Genomic DNA, 23,631 nt, shown 5'->3' with positions numbered 1-23,631 from the left:
GGCTGCATACATCTGAATATGTCATTCTGCAGAAATCGTCTAACTTTGCAAAACCCACTAAGTACGTGTGAGTGAAGTGTCATCTGGTCCCACGGCTGCTACAGACACTGATGCCCCCGGGAAATAAGACAAGCATGAACATGCAGGATTTTCCACTGTATTTTCAACTGCACTTTCCAGTGCTGTTGGTATGTTTAATAATAATGGCATGATGGACACTGTGATATTGATACATATGCAAGTCGTTCTGGATAAGACAGATAGACATGGTTCTTCTGGTGAAAGACTATAATTGCACAAAGTTCTCATGCAAGTGTCATTAGTACGGGACCGAACCTAGAACACTAATATCCCATTACTTCCACGGCTTCGTTTGTTAGATGTCTGGCCATTCTGGACCTCCGTTAATCAGTGCTGATTAGCTGGTCCGGTTTGTGCTGGACTTGTCCTTTACATGCACACTGTGTGTGTTTCGACATTGGGGAAGCAATCAGCCGTGCAAAACACAATCTGTCCTTATTGTCTGGTACATGATGACATTAGTGAACTTGATCTAAAGTGACTGATCATAGCTAACGAACCGTAAACCGGATAATTGCCTTCACCTTTCGGACTGGGCCAAGAACGCAATTAAATTAATGAATAATGTAATAGTACAATTATAAGCAAGAAAGTTAAACATTTATTCAGCAAAGCATATAACCGATGTTTAAAAAACTGAAGTTTTGCAGTTATCGAAGCACAATTATGTGTTACTCTAATTTCTCCTGGTAAAGGGCCACACGGGCTAGTCCGGTTGCCCCGCGTCCGGTTGCCCCGCGTCCGGTCGCCCTGCGTTCAGCTCCGTCGTGGTGTCGTCGGCACCGGCGTCCGTTGGCGGGCGGTGCCGCTTGAAGAATCCCAGCTGCAATCACAGTAATCACAGAGGTATAATGTAACCAATTAAGTTATTTTGCTTGCCATGTTTTTTTATTCTAGCCACTTTGAACAGCTGTTTCTGCAGTCGATGTGTTAACGGTTATAATAAGCACAATGTTTTCAAAATATACGTTTTTAATGTATTTATCTATAAAGCTGATCATATTTTATATGAATATACACTTATATAAATATTTTTTGTAATTCGTTTTGATACATTTGTTGATGAGACATTGTATAAGATAATTTTTTTGTTATATCACAACTATAGACTGTATATATATACGGTCTATGATCACAACTCCAACATCAGTGTGTCAGCTATTATGGCACAACGCCCTCTAGTGTTTAAAACATGTAAGTACCTTCCAGAAAATGATGATAAGCATAGCCAACAGCAGGAGTCCCGCAAAGAACGATATTGCAATCCACCAGATAGGCACTCTGGCCTGTCCACCAGGAGGCATCCAGACCACACTAGTGTGTGCCTATCAAAAACCAGAGGTAATGTCTGAAATTCTATTATTCAGAACAGAAATCTCAAGACTGGTTAATTAACCTGCCTTAATTGGTGAATCTGTCTATGAAGTGTGAGTGTGGTGGGTTTACCTCTGCATGGCCGCTGGGCAGTACCTTTGGCTGGATCTTGGAAGGGGCGTCTACTGCTTCATAATAGGCAGTGGACCGCAGAACATAGTTCACATATGGCGTCTGCGAAAGCGAAAAAGACAGACAGATGTTTGTCATATATGTATTTATTTAACAAAAAATGAAATAGAGCCAATGTCCCTTGATTTGAAAGCGTCCTGTCATGTCACCTGACCAGTCACGTGAGCAGGCCTGGTCATCTCCTCACCTGTAAGAAGGTGTGCACCCACAGCCGGGCTGCCACCCGCACTATTGCTCTGTCGTTACTGGCCAGGCCTTCAGCCTCACAGGTGACCAGCAAGCACTCCTCCGTGTTGGAACAGTTCTGAGCAAGGACAGACTTTCATAGTCAAACTCAGCTCTTCTTGCACAGAAACAGACCTGTGCTGCCTTTAAAGCGGATATCAAAGCTGAATGGCACCTCCCATAAGCAACAACAGAAACATAATAGTTTAAATGTTCGCCCCCCCCCCTGTTGGTGCATATCTGTAATTGCAGCTATTACAGCAATTCAAAAAACCCAAGCAAATCTACACGTAATGTGTGGCACTACAGTACACAGATAAAAGTCTCTGCTGTGCTGTGTGGTTGAGGGATCTTTACCACATGAACGGTTTCAGCGTGGTTCTGCCCAGTGTGATCTTCCTGCTGTTGTATGTCACGTTTGTTGACGTGGTGACTCGGGATCACAGTACTGTTAGTGGGTTCTGGCTCCAACAGCTACGGGCAGGAACACAAACGGCAGAGTGTGGTCCAGAGTGTGGTCCAGAGTGTGGTCTTAGCAGGCTACTGAGAACCATACAGCCCTTACAGCATATGCACCCTTACGTTGCACAGCGTCTTTTCATTATATATTCAAGTATGTACTGAATATATACCGTCTGACAACATTTATATGAGGTATATGTTTGACATTTTGCAAACACGAGTTTTATTGTAATGCCGTGGCTGTGTGGCGGGGGTGGAAAACGTCGAGAGCCTCTGAGACGGTGAGGAGGGTTACAGACAGCAGGGGGCGCTCTCACCCCGAGCAGGTCGATGTCGGAGTGGTCCGTGCGGCAGGAGAACGTCTCCTCCGAGGCGTTGGCGAAGACGTAGAGCAGGCGAGAGCCGTTGTGCTGAACGGGGAAACGCAGCTGCAGGCGGACGTTGACCGGGCTGGCGCCTTTGTTCCTCAGCTGCGGGGGCGAGCGAGAGAGGGGCTGTAATGGCGGCGCCTGCGGCGAGAGCTTAGCCTCACACAGACGTGCGCTGGCCTCCTCGCATGAAATACAACCCTAAACACGGTCTGCAGAAGCCAGTCCTTCATAGATTTATCAAACGCCTCATGCTACTGTATGTTGCCACCATTAATCTGTTTTAAAAGCTTCTATGGTCCCACAGAGGGTTTTTTTTTCCTCATTGGACTTAATGGCCGTGAGAAGAAAGCGGCATCTTTGATGAACAGCTACTGTGGTGTGAGTCCTGAAGGAGGGTGTGTTGTTCTCCGAGTCGGGTGATACCTCGTACACGTGTTCCACCAGTGGGCCCACGTCGTCCAAACGCTCTGGGTCAGCTTTGGGCTCCCATTTGGAAATAGGCAGGACACATTCGATGGGAGAGGAGACCCTGCAAAACAAATGAACTCAATAAGCCAAGCTGGTAAGTGATGAGAAATCATTCAAGGGTTGACTGTAACATCACAGACAATCATCTCAGTGTTAACAGTCAGCACTTTACGTTAAGGGCTCCTTAGCTGACATTACTTACCTCAATTAATAAATAGATCATTAATAAATCTGCTTTCAGTTTTAATAAGCTTTAAGTCATTAAAACAATCAAAAACAAATATAATTGGTTGGTTGCATTATAGTGCATAACAACAGGCTAGAATGAACTGTAAACTTGAAATGAACCAGCAAACATTCAGAAACAACACTGTTTACCCATTTACCCATGAAGTTCCAGGGAAACCACAGCTTGAACAGGAATCTGAACCTCCACGGGGACACTGTAAGGGTTCTGAGTGTTCTTGGTGGATTTGCTGCATTTAACGTGGGACACACAAACACTCAAGGAACACTTTCTCGGTCTGAACATCACATTAGCAACTGGACGTCAAGCTCCAGACTGACATCAAATAGTTTAATGGCAAGTCTTCAGAGACTTGAATGGAATAAAAAGACACTCTTGCCTTTTAATTTGCAAATGGAAGGACACGTGAGTCTCCACATCCTCCAGACCACCCACACTGAAGGACAGGCCAGCTTGGATCTATTTCAAAGACCAGTGGAGTATTGACGGAATGTTCCAGACAATGAAAGTGCACATCGTGATAATCTGAGAAGAAAACAGGAAGGCCCTTGATGTTAACACAAATGGCTCTTCAGAATGGAGTGGCTTGGCTTACCTTCTGGCCAGCCTTCATCGGGTTGCCCAGCTCACACACCACGATGACCGACCCGTTCTCTTTCCTAGGCACACACTGCAGAAGACCGGAGCTCTGGAATCCGCATGCAAACAACACAGCACATCCATGGTTTCAAACAACCGACAACAGCAGAACGTGCTGCGTTTCACTTCCATTTGAAGATCTCCACGGTTTTGCAGACTGCCTATCTTGGCACCCTAGCTTTACAGAACTCGTTTCCACACTCGCACACGCTCAGAGGGTGCTTTACTCCGGTTAGTGACCTTTGACCCTCTGGAGTGTGCTTGCGCTGATTCAGAGTAGCAGCCCAAGAGAGCAGCGAGAGACTCACCTCCCCGTCACTCTGCGCACCCTGGTAGTACGTGTGAGCAGGCAGGTGCACATGCAGCTCTGTCTCGTAAGCACTTTCGCCTCGGTTCTCTGCAGTCACCAGCAGGACTGCCGGGTTGTGGGCCCCGATCAGGAGTGCCTCCGCGGCCCTGTGGGTGAAAGTCAGCACATGGGGGAGCGCACTCGGCCCGCAGGGAAAAGAAGCTGTTTGGTTCTCACTTTAGGCAAATGTGTGTTTTGGTTTTGGATGTTGGGTTCATCGTTGTGGACAAATGTGGTCAGTTGCTGGACATGTTAGAAGAAGGCTCATTATGCTTCATTAAGTTACTTCAGTCAGTCAGTTTCGATGCGTCTTTGATTCAGAAACACTCACGCCGTAGCAGCTAGCTTCAGATCAGGGATACAGATGTTATCAGAACCACAGTCAAGAATGATCTCTGTCTAAGAAGAGAAAGAGAAAAAAAAGGGAGAGATGGAGAGAGATATAGAGCGATTTCGTTATCTGTTTTAGAGTATGTACATTTTTGAGCACATGCTCCATGCTATTATACCAGCAGATCCCACCTGAGCCACTACCTCACTTTGTCCACGCAGCAAAGCATGATGGACCGTGGCCAAGCTGTAGTGGAGTGAGATGATGATGGGGTTCAGCTTGTCCTTGAACTCAGCCTTCGGTTTTAAAGACAAGAGACAATCTTAACAAATAGACCATATAGACTCTGAAACTCACAAGAAACAGCTAAATGTTTTTTTTATAAGGTTGTGGTGAAACCACAATAGATGAATAAATAAAATTTATAAATTAAAATCATACAATTTCAAAAAAAACAAAACCACAGATAATGCTGGTGATGCCGTACAGCCCACTTCACCCTGCTTGTAGTTAGGAGAATATCAGGAGATTGACTTGCATAATACATAAACTCAGCCATGGGCAATATGATTGGCTGTGGGCAATGTGATTCGCTGTGGGTAATATGATTGGCTGTTGGCAATATGATTCGCTGTGGGCAGTATGATTGGCTGTGGGCAATATGATTGGCTGTGCACTGGTGGTCTGGTCTGGTCTGATCCATCAACACCACCAAAAGTAACAGACAGGAAAGGTGGTGCAATTTGTGGTGTGATATTTTGTCAAAAAACCTATATTAGTCTTCTACTCCAGTAAGCATGACACACGTTACTCATTTAACACATATATGAGGTACATATGAGTTACACATAAACATTTTGAGCTCATCAAGAGGTGCAGCTGCGGTGGTATTTTCTGCTTGGCCAGTAGATGGCACTGCACAACAGCTCTGCTCACTGGGCATGAGAAAATGTCTAAAAAATAATGAAGGAGTGAAACAGTATTTTTAACATGTTTTTTGGTTTTTCTTTGTTTTTCTTTCATGAGTGAGTGATTGAGTGTGAGTGACATCTTTTAAGAATGGGATTAAATGCATAATTGAAATGGTCTCTTTCTAAGGTCAGATTCGGTTTCATCCAGAGCATGTTTATATATACAGTATATATGGACACTTCCACTGACTTTGTGAAACAGAATGACAGCTGATCTGATATGGAAACTATGTGTTAAAGCCAGAAAGTCCAGCAGCCATGGACTGGTCTGGATGAAAGAATGTGTCACAAATAACAAAATAAATAATGGACTTTAAGCAAACCTACCAGCAGGTAGGCGGTAAGGTTCCTGCATAGCGTTCCTGTATCTCTGTTAATGGAGACCTGAAAGCGTGTGTGTGGCTGAGCAGACTCCAGGAGGAGAGTACGTTTGGCCATGGCAGACTTCAGCGTATCCAGCTGAAGGTCTATGTTCAATACTGGTGGAGACGCATTTGGAGACACTTTAGAATCAGTCACATAGAACATCATTCCTCGTTCTACACCCTCATCTTCGCTGAAGACGTGAGCATTCTGAAACTACACCGAGACCTTAGAGTTGGTTTAATGTGGTATTTCGCTAAAATAAAAAAATCGTGAATTTGAAGGCGTAACGTCACATTTTCTTAGTGTTTTTGTTTACTTGCAAGCGCTGGCAATAGATCGCATTTCTGGAGGTACACAGATGTTATACTGAATAATACAGCAAAATTGCAGGCAATTGCTACAGCCACAAAATAACTCTGCCACTACTGCCGCAGGGTGTCTTCTGTACCAGAGGCCAGGAGCTTTCTTCTGCAGGACGTTAGCTCTCCAGAGAAGAGCTCCTGTCACGCAACGTGCATGGTGTCACCAACATGGACCATATAAAGGGCTTTTACACAACATGCTTACCGATCTCTTCTGGTATTGCATTGCCAGACACGTTAATGCACATCATGATGTTAAAACTAAAACAAGAAGGAAAGAAATAAAGACAGCACTGGAGATGGAAGGAGTTCTAGAAGATGGATTTTAAAAACAGCATTCTGTAAAGCTGCTAGGAATTCTGCCTAGTTATTCAGCACGTACCAGTGTGGTAGAGGAGCTCAGGTTCCCACAGGAATCCCACAGCACCCCCTCTATAAACGTTTACTGACATTTCATCATGTATGAATACTGCCCAATGTCTACTATAATCTTCACACTATTTCCACTAATCGGATATTAGCAGGCAGATTAGCTCAGCCAATGAGAGAGCAGGCTGACTGTCCAAATGTGTGTTGCTAGAAAGCTGAAGCCCGACAGCTGCACTTTTCGTGGAATACCTGACGCTTACCAGGAGACCAGGAGACCACTGTCCAGCTGACAAAATCTGTCATCCGGGTTTAGAATATCAGGGAAGAAAGAAAGCTGGGCTTTGGTCCTCACTACAGCCTTTGTTCTGACACACACACACACACACACACACACACACACACACACACACACACACACACACACAGTTAGAGAGGAGATACTTGGTCTATATTAAAATTCTGCAAGGGCCCAGAATGGAGAATTCGTAGGTCTTACCTATATACAGCAACTCTGTCTGCTCCCCAAGCACCAACGATCAGATCTGTAGGGACAATAGAGAAGATGCTGAGAGGTGAAAAGGAAAGTAGACAGTACAGAGTCCAATTGTGTCTAAAAAAATACTTTCAATGGCTTAGCTTAAAAGAATGCCAATAGTATCGATCTATGAATGGTAACAAACGATCTGGCAAATCAGTTCACTTTTAGGGAGCTAGTTATTTATATAAACATTTATAGTTTATTAAGTAAACAAGCTGGTCTACTAAACAGGTGGTAGAAAACGGGGCATTTTGAAAGGGGACGACTGGTGTGTTTGGAGGACGTCCTTGCAAAAGGTCATGCACTGCCTGAGAGAGAGTGAGACAAAGAGTGCTCTCGGGAACCTGAGGTGTTGTATGTCAGAAAGCATTGTCATGTCCATTGCAGGCCTGAGAGCCGTTGTCCAGGGGCGGGCCACTGACTAACACTGCCTTTTCAAACGGGATCTGGTGTGCCGCTCAGACAACCCTCCACCTCCCCCATGGGGCACAGGGAAACAAGCTTTTAGTGGAAGCAAAATTCAGCAGAAATATGAGTGCGACCTTAGAAACTTCTGATGGCCACTCATGTCTTCTGGTATGGGACTAAACAAAAGGAAAACGGTTAACATGACTCTCTCAGAAGGAGTGAACATGACACTCTCAGGAGGGTGTAGTATTCTGGGTATAGCCAGGAATACACCGGTTAATGATGTAATCAAGATGCGCCAGAGTGTGACAGTTCTAACTACAATAAAGAGTTGGCGGCACATGCACGCCAGACAGCGACCGAAGCACATTGTCTGTGTCTTATTAGATCCGTTCCGTGAACATTACAGAGGGGTGAACATGTCACTCTCAGGAGGGGTGAACATGTCACTCTCAGGAGGGGTGAACATGTCACTCTCAGGAGGGGTGAACATGTCACTCTCAGGAGGGGTGCTGCTAACCTGGTAATGGTGGAACAAAGGTAAGACCACTTAGAAAGTGAGGCTAGAGGAGGCTAGAGGAGAGCTAGAGGAGAAATAGAGGAGAACTAGAGGAGAGCTAGAGGAGGCTAGAGGAGAACTAGAGGAGGCTAGAGGAGAACTAGAGGAGGCTAGAGGAGAGCTAGAGGAGAACTAGAGGAGAGCTAGAGGAGAACTAGAGGAGGCTAGAGGAGAGCTAGAGGAGAACTAGAGGAGAGCTAGAGGAGAACTAGAGGAGGCTAGCGGAGAACTAGAGGAGGCTAGAGGAGAGCTAGAGGAGAACTAGAGGAGGCTAGAGGAGAACTAGAGGAGGCTAGAGGAGAGCTAGAGGAGGCTAGAGGAGAACTAGAGGAGGCTAGAGGAGAACTAGAGGAGGCTAGAGGAGAACTAGAGGAGGCTAGAGGAGAGCTAGAGGAGAACTAGAGGAGGCTAGAGGAGAGCTAGAGGAGGCTAGAGGAGAACTAGAGGCAGTTGAGATTCTCCAAATGCCAGGAGATGAGAAAGTCATTTAATTTGGCTCTTTAGTTTGTTTACCAGATGCAAAAACAGCCCCCAAACACACACACAGACACACACACACTCCCAACTGCAGCTCTCTGAACAAAAACCTGGGTATCCGTTGCCGTCGATGTCCGTGCCCCCTCTCATGCTGAAGCCAAAGGCGTGTTCTGGTCGTGGAGGCTTGAAAGGGCTCACAATGACCTGTGTGTACTGGGGATTCAGACCTCCACTCTGCCCCATGAAGATGAAGACCAGGCCTCCTTCTCCAGAGCCTGGCGCACCCACCGCCACATCTGACAAAAAACCGGAGATCGGAGATCAAGTTTCCTCTGAGGAAACATTAAGGACCGTAAATGAAAAGGAACGCAAAATCCAATTTTCTTGGACAATTATATAAAGAGGCACCATAGACACCTTGGAAGAACTCTGGGTGTAATAACGTGCTAATGGTAAATTGTGGGAAATGTGAGCTTTGGTGCCGCATTGCCGTTCAGAGTCCTCATGAGGCTGGTAGCTGCTAATATGGCTTTAACCACTTCATATATTGAACTCATAGAAATCAGAAGACACTCAGCTTTCAGCTGCTGTGTCTGGCATTCCCAGCTGGAGCTGTGAACCACCTACTTTGCTAAAATTACATTTATACCCGGGACACTAATTTACTGACAGTAAGAAAAATGTGACTAGGCATCTAAGTGAGGCACGATGATTCTTCTAATAAAGAAAAAAGATTTCTCTGAACTGAATGGGAAAATTTGTGCAGCATAAGATGAATTTCAGGCATTTCAAATAATGATCCATGCTGGTTCTCATTGTGGGCTTCAGCATGGAACAGCTGTCATGGAACACCCAGGTCCTGCTCTGCTGTGTTTGCTGGTGTACAGTAGTCCTTTGTCAGCAGCAGGTCCCACCTCTGAAGCCGTCGTGGTCGATGTCTCCCAATGGAGCCACAGCAATGCCAAAGTGGCCGTAGACACGGACCCCTGTCAGCGTCTGTTCAGGTCTAGGGGAGAATTTATGGTCTTCCGTCTGCAGGTAGATGTAGACCTGACCGACCTCACGTAGCCTGTCGGTGGAGAGGTTCTCCATGAAGAGAGGAGAACCCACCAGGATGTCGTCTTTCCTGAGAGCAGATGTAGCACAGAGACAGGCTGTTCAAGACCCGCTGCCAAATTAGCATCCTGCTAATGATGTGTTGAAATGTGTCGGTCATGTTCATGCATCCAAGCTTCAGCATCACACTATATAGCAAAAAGCCAACAAGTTAGTCAGTTAGTGTAGGGAACTTAATTATTTAATTATTTAAATAGTTAATTATTTTTAATTAGGCTTCTGAAACCTCCTAATGACCAGTGTGGCGCTCGGATATATTATAAGGAAAAAAAATGCCAACCACATTGTTTTATGTTGATTATACATTTATTTCATAATCAGTAATGCATTGTTTAAGAAAAAAATAAGTTACGTGAGAATATTGAAATATCTCTTTAAGAATGACGAACAGGTTGATGGGAAGCGATGCTCGTGGGGGGGATGCGTAGAAAGAAAGCAAGCGATAAGTTGGTTGAAAACTGAATACGCTGTATTACCGAGCTGTGGGTTTAACAGAATAAAGTTGCACAAAACGAGAAGACATACGTGTTTCATTTGAGGGTGCAACATAAATTTTGGTGTTTCTGCCTGGTAGAAAAAAAAAGCAAAAGTGTTCAGCGAAGAAAAGTTTTTAAGTAGAGCACAGCGACACTGAGGTAAAAACAGAAGAAAAAAAAACGCTAGCAATGTAAGCGACCATTCCCGCGAAGAAAAATTAAAAGCTAAAATAAAATATCTGACGAAGAAATGGACACTCATCCCTCCAAACTGTGAAACTGCCGAAGGTCAAGCATCATGGAGTGGGAATCTTTGTTAACCGATATTGAGAAAAAGCTAGTTACACTGTCACTGGAAGAGCTAAATGCCGTAAGCGAAGTGCTAGGCTTGGAGCTGAGTGAAGAGGTAAGAGTATCATGTCGGTTAATAAGAAGGAGAATGCTTGGTCACTTGGAAAGCGTGGAGGTCACATCCTTAGAGGACGATGGACTGTCTGTTTTATTAACATGTAATGACTTTATCGATAACTTAAAGGAGCAAACAAACGTCGGTGGTTCGTCAAATGCCTCGCAGAATGTCGAACAGAATGCCGTTGAGCAACAAGCGATTGCGCACCCTCTGCTGGTACAACGGGGTATAACTCCGCAAGGTTCATCACCACAAAGACCAAACAGCTTAGTGGGTTCAGAGAGAGAGAGTCATTACAAGCCAAAGACCAATCGAGCTTACACCCAATATATAGAAAAGATTTCCGAATTATTGGACAAATTGGTGAGGTTGGACAAAAGTATAAGCTGAACTTCATGATCCTTGAAAGACAAATTGAACGTGGACTAAAAAGAGGATATGATGAGGGTGAGATTGTTGAGGCAGTGATCCAAGCCATTGCACCTGATGTAAAATTAAAAAGTTACCTTGAGAGTAGAGCAGAATTATCTTTAAACTCCCTCAGACAAGTGCTTAGGACACACTTTATTGAAAGAGCTCTATCATGCCTTAACCCGTGCAGTACAAGAGCCTAAAGAAACCCCTGTTCAGTTTCTTATACGCATCATGGATCTGAGACAGAAAGTTCTATCTGCATCCGACAGAGCCAGAGCAGGACTGAAATACAATCCTGAGCTTGTGCAAACACAGTTCTTACAAACTATCCTGACCGGATTACAAGACGACGCTGTAAGAGTGGATATTAGATCTTACTTGCAGGATGCATCTATAGCTCCTTGAAAGAATGAGTGCTGCTTACAGTGTTGAACTTGAAAGGAGGGCCAAACTGTCCACCAGACAGAAGAGTATTCGAATAACCGCAGTTCAGGAAGAGGACTACAAAACTGAAAAGAGTGATGGTGCAAACAAGGAAAAAAAAACAGATAACTAAGCCAAACCCCATTGTGGAAAGACTGGAGGCTAGTAACAAAGTAATTTGTGATGCTATCCAAAACCTTACCACACAGGTCGCTAGCCTTACCCAGAGAAAAGAAGATCCTGGGGACAAAAACATAAAAAATAAGCCATACAATGCAAGCAACGCTAATAGGAGCCCCAGAAAATGTCGACAATGTGAGCAGACAAATCCAGAAGGAAAATGTACACATTGCTACAAGTGTGGGAGTAGCGAGCATTGGGCTATGGGTTGTCGGAAAAAGAAAGACCCCGCGATTAATGTCAACAAAATAGAGATTCCAAAGCTGTGTTCTCAGTGCTCAGCACGGACAGAGGAATGTCCGAAAGTCAAATAGCAAAGCTAGGAAGACATGATGTTATCATTCCCAAATGCCAAATGTTCAAAGTAATCTGTGGGAAGCCCAATAAAATCGTGTTAAATGGACAGTATGCAATGCTAGAACCAAATGAAAGCACACCATGGCCAGAAGGATTACACATAAGACAACAACTGGTGCATCTACCAGGTGAGGAGAGAAATGCTATTTCAGTTGTAGTTGAAAACCAGACAGACAGAGACATCAGACTACACAACAAGACAATACTTGGCTCACTATTCACTGTGGACAGAATTCATGACGTAGGAGTAGACACGGATGAGTCACGAAGGGAAGATGAACATTTAGGCACAACTGACACAAAAGTGACGCTGGCAAATGAAGGGAAAACTGACGAACAAACATGGGAGCCGCCAGTTGATATTTCACACTTAACAACTGAACAACAAGAGAAAGTGAGTAAAATGTTGAGAGAGGAAAGTGATGTTTTTGCACAAGATGAATGGGACACAGGATGCATACCTGATCTGCAAATGAAGATACATCTCAAAGACAATAGTCCAGTGACAAAAACATACAATTCCATCCCTCGTCATTTGTATCAGGAAGTGAAGAAGCACATCCAGGATCTACTCAGTAGAGGGTGGATACAGCATTCAACATCCTCTTACTCATCACCAATAGTAATTGTTAGAAAAAAAGATTCTACCATCCGACTCTGTATAGACTACAGGCAGCTAAATGAGAAAACACACCCTGATAGACATCCCATTCCGAGAATACAGGAGATTCTGGAAAATCTTGGCGGAAACTCTTGGTTTACCATGTTAGATCAAGGTAAAGCTTACCACCAAGGCTTTGTCAGTCCAGAGAGCCGAGCATGCACTGCCTTCATCACGCCGTGGGGTCTCTATGAGTGGCTGAGGATCCCTTTTGGACTAACCGGCTGCCTTCCAGAGGTATATGGAAGGTTGCCTTGGGGACCTCAGGGATGAGATCTGTGTGCCCTACCTTGATGATGTTTTAGTTTTTAGCAAAGACTTTGACCAGCATGTGGAGAATGTGAGAAAAGTCTTACAAAAACAAAGGGAATGTGGGATCAAACTCAGGGCAAAGAAATGTGATTTCTTTAAAAGGGAAGTGTGTTATGTTGGCCGTGTTATTTCAAAAGATGGATACTGCATGAACCCAAAAGAAGTGGAGACTGTTCAAGCTTTGAAAAAGTCAAACCCCAAAACAGTCAGAGAAGTGAGATCCCTTGTAAGCTTTTTAGGCTACTACCGATCGTTCATTGCTGATTTCTCAAGAATTGCAAAATCGCTTTATGACCTGTTATCACATCCAAAGACAAAGAACAAGTAATTAAAGAAAAGGTCCCCACAGTTGCCACCATCTCAGCCAATAGTGTGGACAATATTACATCAGCAGGTGCTTGAAAGACTGGTAGACGCGTTATCAGACCCACCAGTAATGGCATACCCAGACCTCGAAAAGCCATTCGTGTTACATGTGGACGCGTCAGAGGAAGGTCTTGGGGCTGTTTTATATCAACGTCAGGAAGGAACATTAAGGGTGATCGGTTACGGGTCACGTACACTCACTCCAACCGAGAAAAATTACAGACTTCACTCAGGGAAGCTTGAATTTTTAGCTTTGAAGTGGGCTGTCACTGAGCGATTCCGAGATGACCTCTTTCATGCGGTGCGCTTTACAGTATACAGTGATAACAACCCCCTCACATATGTGATGAAAAGTGCCAAACTGAATGCGGTAGGACATCGCTGGGTATCAGAATTAGCCAATTACTGTTTCACTTTAAAATACAGACCTGGTAAGGTTAACAGGGATGCTGACTTTCTATCTCGTAAACCAACACAAATGGACAGGATAATGTCAGAATGCACAGAGGAATGCAAACCTGCTGACATAACTGCAGTAAGGCAAGGACTTGAAGCAGACTACAATGGTAATACTGACTGGATATCAGCTATTACATGCGATGTAGCTGTGCTGTCACAGTTAACTTCTACAACTCCAGTTGAGTCAGTAGCAGTCAAAGACATTCAGGCAAGTCAACAAGGAGATCATGTGATACAAAGAGTAATCACACTAAAGCAGAAAAATGAAAGACTTAAGTACAGAGACAAGGTAAAAGAGTCAACTGAAGTAAAACGACTTCTGAGAGAGTGGCCTCATCTTTACCTGTACGAAGATGGAGTCCTACGCCGAAAGACAAATACCAGAAACCAGCTCGTGGTTCCCACTAAACTCAAGCCACTGATCTATCAGCAGCTTCATGAGGAAATGGGTCATTTAGGTGGGGACAGGATGATCTCGCTAGCCAGAGAGAGATTTTTTTGGCCAAAAATGCGAGAAGAAATCGAACATTATGTTACAAAAGTCTGCCGTTGCTTGAAACAAAAGAAACCCAACCGGAAGACTAAGACCCCACTACAAACCATTATGACCTCCACACCTTTTGAGTTAATCTCAATCGACTATTTGCATTTAGAAAGAAACAAAGGTGGAGTTGAGTATATTCTTGTGATAGTAGATCACTTTACTAAGTTTGCTCAGGCTTATGCTACGCCTAACAAGTCTGGTAAGACAGCAGCACGCAAAATATTTGATGACTTCATTCTGAGGTTTGGATACCCTGCCAGAATCCACCATGATCAGGGAAAGGAATTTGAGAATGAGTTGTTCAAGAAGTTGCAGAGTTACAGTGGGATAAAACATTCGAGGACAACCCCCTACCATCCTCAATCTAACCCCGCTGAACGTTTTAACAGAACTTTACTCAGTATGCTCCGACCACTGGAGGAGACTCAGAAACCTAACTGGAAAGACTATCTGAACAAAGTTGTGCATGCATACAATTCAACAGTTCATGAATCAACGGGATTCTCACCCTTTTTCCTGTTGTTTGGAAGAGAGCCAATTCTACCTATTGACCTATTATTTCCAAAAGAACAAACACCGTCACAGTCCCATCAAGACTATGCAGAGAAATGGCAAAGGTCAATGCAGGAAGCTTACAGTGTTGCACAAGAAAACATGAGAAAAGCATGTAAGAGAGGACAAAAGGGTTATAATCAGAAAGTCTGGAGTTCAGAACTGCGACCGGGAGATCACGTGCTTGTCCAAAACCTTTCGGAAAGAGGAGGACCGGGTAAAATACGTGCTTACTGGGAAAACAAAATACACATAGTCAAAGAAAGAAGAGGGAAAGATAGCCCAGTTTATGTCATAACACCATTAGATGGTGAAGGGAGGGAAAGAGTCCTTCACAGAAATCTCTTACTACCCTGTCCTTACCTTATCGATGGACTAGACTCAAAAGGGTCGAGAGAAAAGCACCAACGAAAGGGAACAAGGGTAAACAAACAAGCGCACAAAACCAAGGACAGTGTCCACGAGGATTCTGACAGTTGTAGTGAAGAAGAGTACTCTGTGTGGATCCCCCATAAAACCCAAACGACCAGCCTCAGTCCACATGCCACAGTCTTTCAACCCAGATCAAGTAAACCTGTAGTAGAGACACAAACTGAGAGACAAGAACAAAATCAGTTTCAGGATGAAGACGTCTCTGCAATGGCTCACGGTCGAGGGGATGAGAGATTCGAAGAAGAAGACATGCATGAACTAGACACGGGGAAAAATGATGACACAGACTCTGAAAGTCAAGCATCTGAACCTGAGATGTCTACAGACATTAATGCTTCTTCAGAGGATGATTATAAGGTGGAGCAGGAACGACGTTCCACGAGAACACATCGACCAAAGTACATTCTCACTTATGATGAGTTAGGGAAACCTAGTTTCACATCTTTCGAAAAATAGAAATATTGTTCTGATATTGTTCTGAGTTACAGATAAGGTTAATTGAAAATGTTTCTTTATTCATTTGAAACAGAGGTACAATAACAATAGTCATTTTTCAGAAATGTATTTCTAGTGACTAAAGCTACACTTTTAGGTCATTGATGTATTTACGGAAAGAAGTGTGTTTACAAGGTAACACAAGGTAATATGTAAATGGTTGTACTACATTTGGAGCATGTTTAATGTGGATGCATTTAAGAAGGTGGAATGGTAGATATAGTCATATGTGACTTAATGGACTTGGGAGGCCTACCAATGTACCAATTATTTAAGTTAATACACCGAAGCAGAAGTGTTAATTATTTTAACTACCCTGTACACATGCAATTGTAGTCATCTGGTGTGTAGTGTTGAGTGGCATCCGAGTGCGGTCAGTGTTAGAAGCTGAAGGTAACAATGCACTCTGAGTTCCAAAATGTTAAAATGTTTTGTCAACATTTTTGTTATTTTAGTGGGGGAGGGTGTAGCACTCGGATATATTATAAGAAAAAAAAAAAGCCAACCACATTGTTTTATGTTGATTATACATTTATTTCATAATCAGTAATGCATTGTTTAAGAAAAAAATAAGTTACGTGAGAATATTGAAATATCTCTTTAAGAATGACGAACAGGTTGATGGGAAGCAATGCTCGTGGGGGGATGCGTAGAAACAAAGCAAGCGATAAGTTGGTTGAAAACTGAATATGCTGTATTACCGAGCCGTGGGTTTAACAGAATAAAGTTGCACAAAACAAGAAGACATACATGTTTCATTTGAGGGTGCAAAACCAGCAACATACTTATACTAAACTCAGATGTAATCAACGAAATCTGTAATCCATGATGACTGATGCTGATGTCAATAGTGAGTAAAAGCACGAGTGAAATACAAGAACACTTAGAAATATGGTAATTTACCCATCACTGTTGATGTCAGTCACAGCAACACAGTGGCCAAAATAGGACGCTACCTGTGGAGGACACACAGACGACAGGCCAATAGAGACAGACACACACACACACACACACACACACACACACACACACACACACACACACACACACACACACACACACACACACACACAGACACAGACACAGACACATGCTTGTTCTTTTGGGCCTTAGCATTTAATAGTATAATTAATATTCCAGAGACTGAGGTGACTCACCTGAAAACCCTTCAGAGTCATTATGACTTTGAGATGAGCCCTAGTGTGACTATAGATTTTAACCTACAGAATAAACAAATGCCAGAACAGCCTTATTTCGTTGCACGTGCTGTTAATGATTGTTTATTATTAAACTCACTGGAAAAGTTCAGAACAAGGGTACACTTACTGAACCAGCTGTATCTAGGTCATTGGGGACACCGACCGCATAGTCTGAAACCAAATACAAAAATCTGAGTGTGGAAGGGACAACACAAGAGAGCACACTGAATGTGATGTTCAAGGTAGCTCAGTCTGATAAGAGCAACACTCTCTCACCTATGCTTTTGTCAGCATCTAACTGCCCTGTCGCCACAGAGTATCCTGAGAGAGACATATAAAGTCATTTTATTTTGAATCACAAGTTTAAAACTTACAAGCATTCCAGTTTCAGTAGATCTCAAAATAAATATATATTTTTTAAGATACTGTCAGATGTCTTACCTAGATAGAAGTCATAATTCCCACGTTGCTCATAAGATGTGGTCTCTCCCATCACACGATGTTTTGGTGAGAAGATCCTGCCACTGCTCCTGATACTTTGGAGAGGCGCAGTGATGATCTGACCTGAAACATGCCCAGAACCCTTCAGCTCACAGGCTTGGGTGTGTAGGACAGGACACCATACAGCAGGTGTGCAGGACAGGATATCATAAAGCAGGTGTGTAGAACAGCACATTATAAAGCAGGTGTGCAGGACAGGACATCATTAAGCAGGTGTGTAGAACAGGACATCATACAGCAGGTGTGTAGGACAGGACATTATAAAGCAGGAGTGTAAGACAGGACATTATAAAGCAGGAGTGTAGAACAGGACATTATAAAGCAGGTGTGCAGGACAGGACATCATTAAGCAGGTGTGTAGAAAAGGACATCATACAGCAGGTGTGTAGGACAGGACATCAAAAAGCAGGAGTGTAAGACAGGACATTATAAAGCAGGTGTGTTGGACAGGACATTATAAAGCAGGTGTGCAGGACAGGACATCATTAAGCAGGTGTGTTAAACAGGACATTATAAAGCAGGAAACATGGCTCCAGATGCAAAATAATTTTGATTTCAGTTAAAATAAAAAATGAGGATTAGCAGGATTAGAACATATTCAGCCCTTTTGTGAAAAGGAATAAAAATGTAGCATTAATAAATGCTATTTATTAATAAATTAATAAATTAATAAAAAGTATATTATCCACCTTATTCTTATTTACAAAACATCATACTATATACTCATTTGTGAAACCTGATTCTTTAACTCATAACCATAAGTTTTTTTTCCATACATTCATTCATTGTTTTATTCATTCATAAATTTTACCTTGGAAAAAAAAGCCTCCAGGGGCACCAAGAATCACCCTGCCATCCTACAGCAAACAGCAGGAGAGAAAATGTGCACTGGATCCTTCAACAAAACAACATCCCCTTAAATGGCTTTCCTGAAGGCATCTGAGATGGGTTGTGAAGTTAGCCACGGAGCGAAAGGGTTCGGGAAATGGATGATGCAGGATGCCACTGAATCACTTCTTAAAGAAGAGTCGTGTGTTCAGGTAAAAGGTGTTACAGGATGCCACTGAATCACTTCTTAAAGAAGAGTCGTGTGTTCAGGTAAAAGGTGTTACAGGATGCCACTGAATCACTTCTTAAAGAAGAGTCGTGTGTTCAGGTAAAAGGTGTTACAGGATGCCACTGAATCACTTCTTAAAGAAGAGTCGTGTGTTCAGGTAAAAGGTGTCACAGGATACCACTGAATCACTTCTTAAAGAAGAGTCGTGTGTTCAGGTAAAATGTGTTACAGGATGCCACTGAATCACCTCTTAAAGAAGAGTCACGTGTTCAAATAAAGGCTGTTTTGTACCTCTGTGATGTCAGAACTGAATCCTGCTTCACAGTAGCGCCAGTCATCACCTGAAAGAGAAGAACATTTGGGCCTCTGGCGAATGTACAATGTGGGACGCAGTTAATAAAGGGTCATGTGCTACATAACCAAGAGCTTTCGACATTAGCATCTTGTTTCATGCTATGCAAAAAAGAATGTCACCAAGTAAATATTTTTCTAAGCATTTCAAACACCATTAGTGTATTAGTATTACTGATACTCTCATACTACAACAGCTAATAATTAATGGCAATTAGCCACAAAAAGGCATTTATACAATAACTGCATGGTGGTGGTGGTGGGGAGGGGGGGTTGTTTATCAGGCTATGCTACAGAGAATCCTTGAGACTTACGGCCTTTATAGCTCGACTCCACTTTGATTCCCCTGCAGGGGGCGTAGTTTGCTACTTCTCCAGTAAGCATGTTCAGCAGCTGGCAGTTCCCCACGGGGGTGTTCATGGCCTCGTCCTTGGCTGTGATCACGTTCCAGTGAAACATAGGGGCACAGGCCTGGTGGAGACACGCAGCACTTATCCAGCGAACAGCGCAGGCCGAGCAACATTATGTCGGTGCTTTACGTTGTGCTCGCATGCGAGGAGCGATACATGTTCTGAACGTGCTCGTATCTCTTCCAAACTCGGGGCACAGCAGGTTCTGTGGCTCGTTTTAACAGGCTTTGCATTTCCCAGTTCAGGTTTGAATGCACCTCTGCGGTGAACCTGACTTGGTGCACTAATTAGTGAGCCTCTCGTTAGTGTAAAAGCACGAGGAATGTGCTCATATCTGCAGTGCACTAGGCTTGGTGAGAACACAGCACAGGTAAATGAGAGGTAGATGGGAGAGAAGAGAGGACACGAGACTCAAGGATGGTGAGATGTTACCAAGCAGTCCACTCACCAAGATGGAGGTCCCGTGGACCCGGACAGTCCCGCCCAGCCATTGGTTAGTTTTATGGGTTGTCAGGAGCATATTATTAAACGTAATATTTTGGTCACCTGATGAGAAGTTAAAAATGCTATGTTACAGTTTACAGCATTTGGAAATGGTTTTCTGAGTAGAGGCATTTGTGTGCATTGTTAAACTGCAAGGGTTGTAGAAGAGATCTGTCATACTAGATAGGTAATGGCTGTGTGTGTGTGTGTGTGGGGGGGGGGGGGGGGTGTGTTACTCCTCTTTGTTACACAATGTTTACGCTGACCTGAGTGATCGAAGCCCAGTTTGTCACATGGTCCTGTGGTTGGTGTCCAGGGGCAGAGGAAGACGGCACCACCCTGGGAGGTGCCTATGTCATTTCTCGGTGCCCCCACCACAACACTGAAACTACACACAGAAACCACAATGTGTGACACAATATCAACGCTCTCAGCCACCCTATTTACATTAGATTGATAATAGTTTCACAGATTTGAACATTTCATAGTATAAGTACATAGATATGTGATTGAAAAATAATTGTAGAGAGAAAATGCATTAATAATTAAATATGCTACTGTAGCCATATGTCAGTATGTTAGTCTAGCAGAACCTTCAATGCTGTGTGCATTTCATATACACTCACCACCCACTTTATTAGGTACACCTGTCTAACTGCTCATTAACGCAAATGTCAAATCAGCCAATCACATGGCAGCAACTCAATGCATTTAGGCATGTAGACATGGCCAAGACGATCTGCTGCAGTTCAAACCGAGCATCAGAATGGGGAAGAAAGGTGATTTAAGGGACTTTGAACATGGCATGGTTTTTGGTGCCAGACGGGCTGGTCTGAGTATTTCAGAAACTGCTGATCTACTGAGATTTTCACGCACAACCATCTCCTGGGTTTACAGAGAATGGTCCAAAAAAGAGAAAATATCAAGTGAGCATCAGTTCTGTGGGCACAAATGCCTTGTTGATGCCAGAGGTCAGAGGAGAATGGCCTCCGGTTCAAGCTGATAGAACAGCAACAGTAACTCAAATAACCAGATGTTACAACCGAGACATGCAGAAGAGCATCTCTGAATGCACAATACGTCGAACCTTGAGGAGGATGGGCTACAGCAGCAGAAGACCACACCGGGTGCAACTAAGAACAGGAAACTGAGGAAACTACAATTCACACAGGCTCACAAAATTTGTACAATAGAAGATTGGATGGTAGGGTCAGAATTTGGCATCAACAACATGAAGGCATGGATCCATCCTGCCTTGTATCAACGGTTCAGGCTGGTGGTGGTGCAATGGTGTGTGGGATATTTGGACCCATTAGTACCAATTGAGCATTGTGTCAATGCCACAGTCTACCTGAGTATTGTTGCTGACTATGTCCATCCCTTTATGACCACAGTGCACCCATCTTCTGATGGTTACTTCCAGCAGGAAACATGCCATGTCATAAAGTGCGAATCATCTCAGACTGGTTTCTTGAACACGACAATGAGTTCATTGTACTCAAATGGTCTCCACAGTCACCAGATCTCAGTCCAATAGAGCACCTTTGGGATGTGGTGGAACGGGAGATTCGCATCATGTATGAACAGCAGACAAATCTGCAGCAACTGTGTGATGTTATCATGTCAATATGGACCAGACTCTCTGAGGAATGTTTCCAGCTTGTTGAATCTATGCCATGTAGAATTAAGACAGTTCTGAAGGCAAAAGGGGGTCCGACCCGGTACTAGCAAGGTGTACCTAATAAAGAGTGTGTGTTGCACTGAAAAAAATATCAAGTTAGGGACAGCTGAAGCCAGAACTATGCACTCCTGAAGCCAGATTCTGTGTGCTTTGGTCACAGAAATATTTGGTTGATATCATACATATACATACATATGCATACTATATACATAACTAGAGAATGCTGTTAGCTCTATTGACAGCAGTGGCACTTACGTCCCTGTGCTTGACTGATAAAAGTCCAAAGAAAAGCCAAAGTAACTCCCCTCTGGCCCGCTGAATTCAGTGTGGTTGGTCAGGTCCAGGTTAAAGCAGCTTCCCTGGAGAGGGAGAAGGCAGGCTGGGAGGCACAGAGCGAGGAGGAGCAGGCCGTCTCTCGCTCCCTCCGTCCTCCCCAGCAGGAGTGTGGTCAGCATTGCTCGATAGCGCCTCGGTTTCACAGTCTGCTGCAGCCAGTCACGAAAGGGCAGCTATGGAGAGTTGCTTCCGCTAGACGGCTGCTATATGTGAGTCTCACACAGGAAAACGGCTCGCAACCACCAATGGCCTCAGTTTGGTCTGTGACACAACATGTTTCCTTGAGATAAAAGTGACAAGAGTCATGAGGATGTGTTCTTCGTATGTTGTCATGCGTATTTTATTGTTAGACTACGGACATGTATATGTGATGTACAACAGTCTGTGTTCATGTTAAGGAGAAACAAAGGTATAGATAATGTAAGACAACATCTAGTAGAATCAAATATCAAGAAATGCAAGAAAATGCAAGAAAATATGTCACTCCATACATAATGTATACTGTGTTGGCTAAATCATAAATCTTGAAAAGTCCTGTGGGTTGCTAATGTTGCATGTGCAAAACGGCACGGTTTCCTAAAGTTTCCCCTGTCCATGGATCTTGAGATTACAAAGGTAGGAGGAGGGAAGCTTTGTGTCTACAGATTACTAAACCTGTGAGGTTACTGTGCACTGGTGGTTTGCCAACCAAATGCACACAGGAAGTCCATTGTTTTTAGAATTCATGAAACACATACTGGGTAACATTACAACTTGAGGTGACAATGAGTCTGGATGCTTCACATTTTAATGTTTCCCATCCAGTTTAAATACAGGATATCTGTGATGGGTTCAAGGAGGGCGTGAAGCACAATTGTTTTGATTCGCCATAATAGAGCAAAAGCAGCTGCACAGGTGAACTGGCAAGAAGCGTCAGAAAGGCAAAAGGGTTTTTGCTGCAACTATAGTGGCGCTGGGATGCAGCTGGACTGGACCAGCATGTCTGTGGGTCTGTGGGCCTGTGGGTCTGTGGGCCCGTGGGTCTGTGGGCCTGTGGGCCTGTGGGCCTGTGGGCTTAAAGACAGGGAGAAACACACGGCAAGCAAGGAGCAGGTGCAAGTGATCAATAATCAGGAGATTGGGAATGGAGGTGTGTATATGTGTGTGTGTGTGTGTGTGTGTGTGTGTGTGTGTGTGTGTGTGTGTGTGTGTGTGTGTGTGTGTGTGTGACAGTGGGTGTGTCGCATGGGTTGGGTGACTGATGTACAATGGTACCCAGAGATCTGGCTGAGTTTATCTCAATCTACCTGTAACAATATCATTGTTAAATGAGGTTCAGGGTTCACTACGGACCTATTAGAGTGTAACGCACGCACAGCGGGCAGAGCAGGCTAGTAGGTTCCCCGGCCAGATGTTAGTGAGTTCTATAATGTTTTGTACTTGTTCCAAATAAAGAGTAAGCAAAGGAATTGCATTAACAGTCCGTTTATTAAATATGTACAAGAGAGAGAGCGAAAAGAAACACTACCCATAAACATAACAATGCAAGGATCATTAAAGGAAGAAAATGAACAAAATGTAAATTGAATTTAAAAAGATACATTACATTTTTCAGTCATTATATGTCTTAATTCATGTCATGGGTTCAGCTTGTCATGTTTGACAGAGATGTCGTCATAACAGATGTCAGGTGTACGGTTTGGTTCAAA

At 43.7% G+C, this 23,631-nt stretch overlaps 1 protein-coding gene across 2 annotated transcripts; it reads right to left on the bottom strand.

Moving 5' to 3' along the window:
- Positions 1-148: 148 nt before the first annotated feature.
- Positions 149-22,125, bottom strand: itga2b (integrin, alpha 2b). Of its 2 annotated transcripts, XM_076997175.1 has the most exons (30): positions 21,863-22,125; positions 20,193-20,314; positions 19,892-19,989; positions 19,348-19,504; positions 18,974-19,023; positions 18,437-18,482; positions 17,566-17,688; positions 17,401-17,445; positions 17,252-17,295; positions 17,083-17,145; positions 16,829-16,881; positions 9,644-9,855; positions 8,840-9,025; positions 7,244-7,289; positions 7,008-7,112; positions 6,584-6,639; positions 5,978-6,129; positions 4,871-4,975; positions 4,680-4,747; positions 4,308-4,455; positions 3,956-4,048; positions 3,740-3,819; positions 3,500-3,589; positions 3,069-3,174; positions 2,592-2,744; positions 2,170-2,286; positions 1,775-1,891; positions 1,528-1,629; positions 1,284-1,406; positions 149-904 (listed from the first exon to the last, which is right to left on the bottom strand). In XM_076997175.1, the coding sequence occupies exons 1-30, from the start codon at positions 22,060-22,062 to the stop codon at positions 788-790; spliced, it is 3,177 nt and encodes a 1,058-aa protein (XP_076853290.1). In that variant the 5' UTR covers positions 22,063-22,125; the 3' UTR covers positions 149-787. The 2 variants fall into 2 exon arrangements, with proteins under 2 accessions (XP_076853290.1, XP_076853291.1); XM_076997176.1 differs by lacking the exon at positions 3,500-3,589.
- Positions 22,126-23,631: the final 1,506 nt, after the last annotated feature.

Source organism: Brachyhypopomus gauderio, chromosome 2 (genome assembly GCF_052324685.1).
Source record: "Brachyhypopomus gauderio isolate BG-103 chromosome 2, BGAUD_0.2, whole genome shotgun sequence".
NCBI lineage: Eukaryota > Metazoa > Chordata > Actinopteri > Gymnotiformes > Hypopomidae > Brachyhypopomus > Brachyhypopomus gauderio.
Note: the sequence above shows the minus strand (reverse complement) of the source record. Positions and strands in the feature narration are given on the sequence as shown.